Source organism: Lagopus leucura, unplaced genomic scaffold (genome assembly GCF_019238085.1).
Source record: "Lagopus leucura isolate 7727_CA_CO unplaced genomic scaffold, USGS_WTPT01 Super-Scaffold_100012, whole genome shotgun sequence".
Classification (NCBI taxonomy): Eukaryota; Metazoa; Chordata; class Aves; order Galliformes; family Phasianidae; genus Lagopus; species Lagopus leucura.
The window spans coordinates 3,411,228-3,421,614 of record NW_024962267.1 but is presented as its reverse complement, the minus strand read 5'-3'; the positions used below and the strand labels follow the sequence as shown (position 1 = coordinate 3,421,614).

General features: G+C 42.3%; 1 protein-coding gene across 8 annotated transcripts; it reads left to right on the top strand.

Annotated features, from left to right (window-relative positions):
- The first annotated feature begins 396 nt into the window (after positions 1-396).
- Positions 397-9,689, top strand: LOC122181998 (coiled-coil domain-containing protein 173-like). Of its 8 annotated transcripts, none has more exons than XR_006179661.1 (8): positions 397-674; positions 1,431-1,587; positions 2,861-3,000; positions 3,697-3,889; positions 4,420-4,584; positions 5,163-5,269; positions 6,341-6,507; positions 7,610-9,689. XR_006179661.1 is itself a non-coding variant. In XM_042874959.1 (7 exons), exons 1-6 carry the CDS (start codon positions 577-579, stop codon positions 5,241-5,243), a joined length of 834 nt encoding a protein of 277 aa, XP_042730893.1. In that variant the 5' UTR covers positions 397-576; the 3' UTR covers positions 5,244-5,269; positions 6,341-9,689. The 8 variants fall into 8 exon arrangements, 3 of the variants coding, with proteins under 3 accessions (XP_042730893.1, XP_042730895.1, XP_042730896.1); XR_006179658.1 differs by having other exon boundaries at positions 7,005-9,689; XR_006179662.1 differs by having other exon boundaries at positions 6,341-7,270; positions 9,281-9,689.
- Positions 9,690-10,387: the final 698 nt, after the last annotated feature.

Genomic DNA, 10,387 nt, shown 5'->3' with positions numbered 1-10,387 from the left:
ACGGGTCTTTGTGCCATCAACGTTCTGAGCCTGGCTCCTGATAGCAAAAGGCTCTGACGTACAGCACAGGGCCTGACGCCAGAGGGCGGCCCCCCGCGCGACCACAGCTCCCCTTATCTCTGCTGTGTAGCGAGTGGGCGCGTTCCTTCCGAACGGCAGCAATTGCCCCCTCGAGGAGCGTCTTCCAGGCAGGAGAAGGGAAGTCGAACGCAGTCGCTCCGCTCCCGCGCAGCCGAGGCCCGCCGTGCAGGGACACAGCGTACACAGGCAACGCGCCGCGGCCCGGCAGGGCGGCTCCCAGCAGGGCGGCTCCCGCCACACGCGGCCCTGGGGCCCGCCAGCAGCGCGCCGGGGCGGGGCCGTGCCGAGCCGCCATCGGAGCCGGGGCGTTCCCATCTCTTCCTTATTGTTGTCCTGTCGCTGCTGCTCTGCTCCTAGTGCCGCTCTCTGCCTCAGGGCCGCGCGGGGCTGAGGCGCTCCCGCTCTGGAAACAAAGAGGGCGGGCGTGCCGGGACGGCGGTCGCCGCCGGTGGGGATCCGGAAAGCCGATTTTCTGTCTCTCGGCGGAAGCTACCGATGGAGCACGAGAAGCCGGGCGCCGAGCAGCGGGAGGCGGAGCGGGAACACGGCCGCTACATGGAGCGCCGGGCGGTGGCCAGAGAGCAGCTGGCGCAGTGAGTCGGGACCTCGCGGCTCCCGGAGCGGGGCTGGGGTCGAAAAGCCTGCCGGGGCTGTCAGCACAGCGCCTGCGGGCCGAGTGTGTCCTGGGCTGCCCGGCATCGGCACGGCGGTGCCGCGCTGGGCGGAGGGACCGCGTCCACTCGAAGCGGCCGGCGCGTAAGCGCTGCTCGGCCTCTCGTGCCTTTTTGAAATCAGTTCTGCGGCTTCAGAAACGCCTCTTGCTGGTGGGGAGCTAAACAAGGGGAGCTGTGTTCTGGTGCTGAGGCAAGCGGCTTGCCTCCCTGGGGCAAAACTTGTCGTTCTTGCCGTTTCCCCGCAGTGATTCATAGGTCTGTCTGACGGGGACGGGCTGATGACTGTTCCGTGCCTCCGCCCGCGCTGCAGCGCTGCTCGGAAGGCTGCGCTCGGACAAAAGCCGAACTTGCACGTGGAGCGGGCCGGCTGTTAAACAAGTGACTCAAATGCAGGCTATTATTCAAGTCCATATGCAGGTCATGTTTGCTTTTGCTAGTATTAACTTAATCAGGAAATTCCTATACTTACTGTATGTGATGGAACTCAGCTTTGGCCAATGGATTTGTAGCTACTGTTTTAAAAAACATGATTCTATTTTGATCTGATGTTCTTTCAGAACACTTCAAAGTATCAGATTGTTTGGTGTTCAAGTACTTGCAGACGTGCGATATTCCAGTCTGTTCCCTATGTCATGAAGTCCCAGGGCCATCTATTTCCTTCCTTTTCTGTTTCAGAATAGAGGAGCACAAGCATCAGGCAGACCTGGTCAAGCAGGAAAACAAAAGAGAAGGTGAAAAAATACAAAGGCTGAGCCAGTTGTACCAACTGGAAATTCAGAGAGGAAAAGAAAAGGAACAGGGGGAGAAATGTGAACGCCAGAGGCAGTATCATGTAAGTAACAGAAAGAGAGAGTTCATTACATGCTTCAGCATGAAGCACTTGCATTAGGACCATGAATAAATGGGTCTCTTGGCAGCAGGTTTGCTGATAGCTTCAGTAATGCTGGGTCATACTCCTCTGCCTTGCCAGTTGCAGGCAGTGTTGTTCCTGTCCTCTTTTGAGAAGGGCCCCTTGAAAGCTGCAGTGTGACACCCAGAGTTTTGACTGGTCTGTAATGGAAAACACTCGTGTAAGCACTGAAGAATAGCCCTGACTTGAGAACTGGATTTAAGCCTGTTTTAAGCCTGTTGCTCTTTCTTACAAAGAGGGGAGTAGGCTGGGTCTGTGAACATGAAAATACCTTTATAAGTTGTCTTTCCCCTTGTGACTAGAGTTGTTTAGGAAATCATAGAATGGTTGGAAGGGACCCTGAAGATCTTCTAGTTTCAACCACCCTGCTATAGGCAGATGCACCTCCCTCCAGACCAGATTGCTCAAAGCCCCATCCAGCCTGGCCTTGACTGCTTCCAGTGAGGGGGCATTCACGGCCTCTCTGGGCAACCTGTTCCAGTGTCTCACCACCCTCACAGTAAATAATTTCTTCCTAATATCTTGTCTGAATCTACCCTCTTCCAGTTTTAAATTGTTTCCCCTTCTGTTACTACACGCCCTTATAAAAAAAGTCTATTAAAATTACTTAACATACCTGCTGTTCTCCCCTCCACACATCTTACGTGAACCTCAGTGCTTGCTTAAACAAGGAGGCAGAGGTGGATTGATTCATTGCCAAGTGAGACAGTACAAGGAGAGAACTCCACTGAAACCCTGTTTGCCTTTTCTCCTCCTTCCTATATTCCTTCTGGTCCTCCATTTGCCTTCAACCTTGCATGTGTGAGAACAGTGTTATATACTAATTGCCGTTTCTAGGTGACTACAAAATACTTTGTGCCTTACACTTTCACAATTTTACAGAGTTACTGTTTGTATCCTTCAAACAGATACAGTGCCTTTCTTGTGGGCAGTAAGAAAGCAGAGGAAAATTTAACTGAAGGATATTGTACTGGGGACTGTGACTGCTTACTAACTTTACTTCCATGGTAGTCTGTGATAGTTAGGTCCTGAGTGTTCTCTTCCATCTGTTCCTATGTTCTATACCTTCTCCAGTGTTACAAAGAGCTCTAATTATGGACTAGATGTGAAGGCTCTACTGGATTTTTCTTTTCCTATTAAATATTTCAGAAGTCTCATTCTGCATTAAAATAAAAGTTATTTTCCATTTAAACAGGAGCATGTAGCTGAACAAGAAAAAATTAAAAGTGAAGAGAAACAAAAAGAAGACAAAGAGGATGATCAAATTAGGGCTTATGTTAAAGAAAAAGAACTGATGGCTGATATGAGAAGAGAGAAAGATGCAGAGACCAGCAGGTAGGTTGAGGGCTAGAGTTCTTCGTGTTCTTCAAAGCTCCAACTTAATTTTGTGACAAACATTATTCTGAATTCTTATGCCACCAAAATCAAGTGTGTGATACAAGCACTTTTCAGTAATTAAAACTTGGAAAAAGGTGGAAAATTCAGAAGAAATGCTTATTGGTTTCAGTAGTAATTGGTGCTCTGCGGTCTCAAGTCTTCAAGTTGCCTAGACCACAGATCTCTGCATCAGCATGTTGTCTCTTTCTCTAAGACACATAAAGAAACATATTTATTACACTAACAAAAGAAATTGTTTACCTGCTTAATTGTGAGCATATGACATTTCTGAGCCAATGCAACAAGTTCCCTCTGCGTCCTACTTTCAGCCAGTGCTCCCAGCATTGACCTGTTTTGGCAGTGTGCTAGGTGAACTGTATGATCCATTTAATTATTGCAACAAAAAGCTAGCGTGACAATAAATATATACATAGGGAGCGTTTATTTGCCGTGTTAGCAAAAGGAGGTCAAGGAACTGAATGGGTGGGTCTGTGTGGCAAGAGAGAAAAATGGAATCATGGAATCACCAAGGTTGGAAACGACCTACAAGATACAAGAAGTAGGACTGCTGATTTTATTCTGAGAAATGCCTTGGAAGGCATAAGCATGTATCAGATATTCCGGTATGATATGGTAGCTTTTTTTGTGCTTCAGGCTAATTGAGGAGCATCAGGACAGAGCTTGTAAAAAACTAACTGCACAGATGAACAAGGCCTTGAGGATGGAAGATGATCGTCTTGATCGAGCAGCTGCAGAGGTAGAAGATGAGTACCAAGTGAAAACCAAAGAGAAAGAAGCTAAAAAAAAGGCTGCCATTGAATCTATTGCTGAATACAGAGTCACTGACGTAAGAAAACCTAATCTGTTCTTGTCCCTTTTTCTGGTATGTACTGAGAACATAGAAACATGTTTTTTAATGTGTTGTTAGTGAAACATACACGTGTATTGTCAGCAGTTTTCATCATATTCACAATCTACAGTTATACATCTAATACCTTAAGCAAGCTGCAAGTGGCATGCAGATTCATCCCTTTGAGTTTGAAAGCTCTGTAATTGTTGGTAATCTGTGCAAACACTTTCCAGTCTCAGCCATGCTTACTGCAGCTGAGAAACCTGGCCCAGATCACAGCTTGTGTTGCTGGTGCCATCTTTCTGGGTCCTCTTTCCCACCTGGAGTTGGGGATCATCTGTTGGTGCTGTCGGAAACTCTGGGCCTGGCCAGAGTGCATCTGCCGTGATCCAGCACACTAGAGTGCTGGTGTGGGGCTGCATCATTATTGCTTTTGGATCTGGCCTGGAGTGGCTGATTGCAAGACATGGCTCCTCAAACTAGCAAGGTGATTATTTAGTTAACTGCCTCTATTTTATAAAATGCAGGCAAAGATGAAATTGCAGAAGGAGAGAGAGGAAAAAGCAGAGGGTGTGAAGGACCGCAGTCAGTGGATGACAGATGATCGTATCTACCTGGAAATGGAAAAAGCTAAGAAAGACAAACAGCATGATGCAAATGTAGAACTACAGAAGTTTCGAATCCAGCAAATGGTAAATAGAAGCGTGGTACCCTTCCAGCCCTTTCAGAAAGAAGCATGCAGATATACCAACAACACTAAATACTGTTTGCAGGGCAGGGACAGGAGGCATGCTGTGTGTGATGTGTTTTGTTTGTGATCTGGGTGCGCTGCAGATGTTGGGATTGGGGAACAAGCCACATCTTAGAGTAGAACAGGAATTTATTCTGGGCTTCCTCAGCCTGTATTGGTCAGGGAGGATTACTAGGAAGGGCTATTGATAGCGAAGAGATCAGTGCTGCAAATATGGCCTCAAGAGACACCACTTAGGAATGGAGATCCCCTTTCTGCAACTGAATTTCCCTTGAGCTAAAGATGTTATTATTCAATTTCTTGTGATGTCTGTGTCCCAGTGTGGGAGCTGCTCACGCAAAGTTTCTCTTCCCAAAGAGTGTTGTGCAAGTCAAGTCGGTTTTTCTAATAATTCACTATTGCACTTTTTTCATAACTTGTAAGATGAATGGGATAAGAATTCTGAACATAGGTGCAAAAGGTCTTAAGCTAATTATGTTGTAAAATAAATACTAAGCTTTGTAATTCTCTGTTTCTCAGGCAGAGAAACAGGCAAAAAAACAGCAGGAAAAACAAGCGGACTTGGACTACGATGCTCAGAGAGAAGCCACTTTTCATTAAGAGCAAAAATTTCAGAGATAAAGACAGTGAGTAACTTAATGTGTTGCAAATGCATGTAACTTTTATTCTCCCCTCCAAGCATCCAGGGTGGTAACAAGGCTCGGATTTAGGCCCCCTAAGTAGATTTTATTCCTCTTTCTTTCTTTTTTTTTTTTTTTTTTCTTAATCAAAATTAGTATAAGATACTGCTGGAACTCAGATACCTCAGTGTGGCTAAACTACTGCAACAGAAAATTACAAAGGAACATGGAAGGTATCCACCAAGAATTCATAAAATATCAGCTGAAGATTAGTTTTTGCTAACTGTAAATGTTCATTTATTCAGTATATTAAAAAAAATAAGGCTTGTGTAGCACTATCCACATTCTTCCTTGACAAATGTATGTGAGCTGCTGTCTTGATCAGACGCTGAGCAAATTCTTGGAATTGGGCAGGAATGTTGCGACTTACATGCCCCTCGAATCCCTGTCCAAGAATCCAGCCAGGACTCAGAGCACAGTCCCAGGTATTGCTGTGGGCTGCTGAGCTGTTTCTGGACAGCAGGACATGGCAAAGTACAGCTGATTCTTTGTATCCACTTTAGTCAGTGCGGCACAAAAGGGGCTGGTTGTGGAATGAAGAAGCTGCTGCTGAGAGCGTTAACATTCATGATGCACGTATTTTGGGGGGCATTTGCCCAAAGCAGCAGTAGCCTGGGGTCATGGCTCAACACCCATTACACTGTTTGGAGCATATCTTCCTTCTTAAGTTTTCATCCTAAAGGCTCCAGTTTATCATTACTCCAGAATATGAAAAGCACAGTAAGTAGGAACAACCAGAACAACCAAGAGATCTATCTCAAACTCACTTCTCATCTACAGAAAGATGTATTCTTGCTGAACTATCAGCTAAGTCATAGAGTTCTTTTCAATTATCTTGGAATAATTGACTTGTTTGGAAATAAACTTTTTCTTTTGGGGAAAAAGGCATGACAGAGGCATGGCAATTAGTTTCTGAAATAGTCTCTAAATCCTTTTATACTTTTTTTTTTTTTTAGTTCACTAATGAAAAATTTATTTCCCCTCTCTCTGAGCTAGTGCTCTCTTTATTACTTCAAGCTTTTTTCAGCAAAGAATGGAAACTTTTAATAAAGCCTTTTGAAGCTGAAACCTTGAGAAGAAGCACTGACTACAGTAAGAGTTGTGCTGAAGTCTGCAGAGCTTGATTATGCTCCAAATGCATACCCAAGTTCACATTTACACATGTTCACTACCATGTGCAACTGGTGAGTTAAATGGATTTTAGTCTACTTGCACAGCAACGAGAAGCAAGGTGGATTGCAGCCTCATTTCCTACTTAGCTTTAAAAAAAATCAAAAGCCCCATTCTGTAGATTGTGTGCATTTGAAATCCACTGTGTTTCCATGGGGCTTACATTCCCTTTTTCTTGGAACGTCTACAGAAATACTAAATTCAACTACTAGAAAGCAGTTCTTCCTTTCACTATCTAGAGTGAAATAAGCATCTAGGGTAGTTTTTAAACACACTGGCTACATGTGGATTCAGTTGCTTATTTCAGCATTAAAAAAGCATTAATGAGTGATATTGCATTGACCTCCAAAGATGTGTATTCTTTGTGTGCTTGTTTTAAATGATTAATTCTAGTTAGTGATCCCTATAAAAAAGCAAAGAGGTTGTTTTAGCAACACGAAGAAGTAAATAGTTGAGGTTCTAAGATTTTTAGTGAGAAAACATTATGGTAACATTTAATTGTTCTTTACAGTTGTCCTACCTGAAAGGCAAGAATGGAAATCTTGCAAGAATAATAATACAGAAGACAAAAGTAATTTGTATGTTTGATATGTTGAAGAACACAAAGAAAGAAGACTGGGAAGAAATTAAAAGAACAATTCACTGTGCAATTAAAAGCAGATGAAAGCTATTGAACAGCCTGAAATGATAAACAAACTGAGTGAGAAAGTTGAGCTCACTGTCTGGCAAGGAAGAAGCTAAAGAGAGAGCTAGGAGCAGCCTGCAGCTGTTGGAAGGGTAGTACAGCTAAAGCAGAGCCAAGCTCTTGGTACTGTCAGATGATTGATACAACAGATTATTATGTGGGAGACCAGGTTGACTGTAAAGACACAGTGTGTTCATGCTGAAAGAGGTTAAAAATTGATCTTTTTGACTAGAATGGTGGTCAGCTATCAGCTGAGAAGGCTTTGAAATCATCACATTTAAAGCAGGTTGGTCTAGCTGACCACCATCTCTAGTGTAATGCCAAGTGTCACTGCATATGCTTATTAGCTAAAAATGCAATTTATAGTTAACAAATCAGAAGATGCTTTGAGAAATGACTACTAAACACAAACTACTGATTTTGCTCAACAGAGCCCCCTCTCAACTGGTGCGCTGCCTTGCTTCAGAAGTCATAGGACACATGCATGTCATAGGACACAGTCACAGGTATTGGTCTTATGAGAAGGCCAGGACCTAAGAAATGCAGGGCCTAGAGGGACTGAGACAAAGCAAACTGTGTTTTTTCCAAACGTGTCACCCAACTTTGTGGAAATAGATTGGCACTTTAAGTGCTTACCTCCAGGGTCAAGTGTGATTTTTCAGGACAATACCACAAGTCTGATGCCTGTATGACTATAGCAGTAGTCTTCTCTGATTGAATTCTCACACAAAATGGAAGAGAGGAACTTTTAAAATACCTCAGCCTAGGTAGATTTAAGTTAATCACTGTGCAATTCTTTACTGTCAAGTGGTGATCTGGGCGAGAGTTTTCTAGTTCTAACATTACAGGCTGCTGCTGCTCAACTCAGAGGAAGGATGAAGATGACACCAAGTGGAAACAAACTTTTACTGAAGAGAAGAGTTGGCACCACAGGGCAATTAAGGATGGACGCTTTCAGATGCCACTATAGATTGGCTATATATAACTCTTGTGAAATTTTTTTCAAAACTTAATGGTTTTAGTCAATTCAAAAGATTTTTTTAGTCAATTTAAAAGAATTTGTTCTTTTAATGACTAAGTTCTTTTAGACTTGTTATTTACTTATACCTTTTTCATATTTATAACACTCTCCCATTTCAAGACATGTAATCTTCTTCCTTTGTCTGATAATGATCCTTGTCTCTGCTGAATCTCCATTCTTGTTCTGGCAGTTCACCTTTTTCTCTGGTAGACAATCTTCCTTTTATTTCTAAATAGCTCAAAAAAAAAAAAAAAAAAAAAAAGACTTCAGAGGCAGTTAAAGTGAAAGCTAGAGCTATGATAAGACTGCATAAGATACCTTTCTTTAATTCCTTCTATTTAATGTGATGTGCTATGTTTCTAAATTTGGACTCTCTAGTCATTCTACTTACACTCTTGCACTGCCAACAGTGCAATTTAAGCATCTGTTATGGTCTAGTAAATGATTCAAACCTGCTATTTAATCTATTAAATCAATCTTTTAGAAGATCTAAATCAGCTATAAAACATAGTATCAAGTAGTTGCAATCAGCTATATTAAAAAAACCATCATCATATTTTTTTAAAATTATTTCTTTCTCTTCTGGGTTTCTCATTGCCAATACATTATCCAGAGAAAATGACAATTCTGTTAGGTGCTGTCAGTGTGTCAGAACTGCAGGCCCAATAAAATTCAACATTAGATTTTTGCTCATATAAAAGTATTTTTACTACATACTCTCTTCCAAATAAGTAGCACGTGACTGGACTTACAGTAGTCTATACTGTTTAAAAAAGAAAGCTAGAAACCTGCAATGCTTACTGTAGGAAACAAGTAATAGTCACTGTGCAGACCAGAGACAGGCTCAAAGGTTTGAGGCTACCAAAACCTGGCAGCTTCCAGCATTCAGCAACTGGAACAGGGGCATGCCAGACAAGGGAAATTTGGATCATCTTTGGTAAAGCTTAGTATTACCTTTGCTGTACTTGCTGTAGGGCAATTACTATTGTTTCAATTACAATCCATCAATTCATGTACATTCAATTGTACAGTAATTAGAAATAACACAGCAGGACTTAAACTTTTTTTCTTTCTTCTTCAGAGATACATCTGACAAGCATAGGAGCACCTTCAAATGAATAAGAAGCTATAGCCACTCTGCAAAACCTACCAGTGCCTAACAGCTGAAGCTGATTGGAATACATTACAAGACATGCAACGTGCCAGAACCTGCCTATATTCAGCTTCAGCTCAAGAAACAATTACCTTATCTACAGCCATAGGTTTCAATAAGCAATTTTAACAGTGATTACTGTACTTTTATTATGAAGCACAGCAGTAGATTTCAGGAAGCCAAGAGGTAAAAATCTAAACATGTATTTAAGCCTGACATCTGTGCTGTACTCCTTGAGCATTACTGGGCTTCTAAGCTTAAGTAAAACCTTGTGTTGTGGCTTTAAAAAACCTGAATAATAAAACTGAGTAAGCTGTTCAAAAATAGCTGCCTGTAACAGTAATGTCAGTGCTGAGGGGTTTTTTTTGTTGGTTTTTTTTGTTTTTGTTTTTGTTTTTTGTTTTGTGTGTGTGTGTGTGTGTGTGTGTGTGTGTGTGTGTGTGGTTTTTTGGGGGAAGTGGTTTCTTTGGACAATTTTCTACTTAATTTTATTTTGAGAACATAGTAGAAGGACTGGATTGAGAAAGCTGCAGCACAGGCTCAGTCTCTAATCCTTTATTAGAGAAAGAGATGTCTGCAGCAAGATAGTTGTGTGCCTCACACTCAAGATTCTAAATTAACTAGGAAACAGACAGCGAGGGTATGGTGTGCTTCTCTGCTGTCTCCTAAACACTGCCCTGGCAGAGCCAAGGTGCCAGAATGGAACACTTGTGTAGGTGAACTTTTGATCAAAACTTAGCTTTGCATTCAGTTCTAAGCTGGCAGCTATCTTACTGCTGTATTTAAATTCATGTCATCAAATAGGAACATCTTCTGTAACTGGTGAAAACTATTCTCCATAAATACAAGGTTTGTTTTGATCAAAGTTTGAAACTTGCAAAAAAGCTATCGGGATAAAATACTAGATCAGTTTAGTCACACAGCTGCATTTTTGTGTGTTGAATTAGGTATTAGGTATATAGCCTGTCCTTTGTCTATTAGCAAACGTTATCGTCCAGTTCAGCATGAGATTGAAGATGTGAATAGCCAGATTTT

Coding starts and splice junctions, on each gene's coding strand:
- LOC122181998 (XM_042874959.1), top strand. CDS start 577: ATGGAGCACGAGAAGCCGGGCGCCGAGCAGCGGGAGGCGGAGCGGGAA. Junction 675..1,430: donor GCCAGAGAGCAGCTGGCGCA/GTGAGTCGGGAC, acceptor TTTCTGTTTCAG/AATAGAGGAGCACAAGCATC. Junction 3,890..4,419: donor CTGAATACAGAGTCACTGAC/GTAAGAAAACCT, acceptor TATAAAATGCAG/GCAAAGATGAAATTGCAGAA.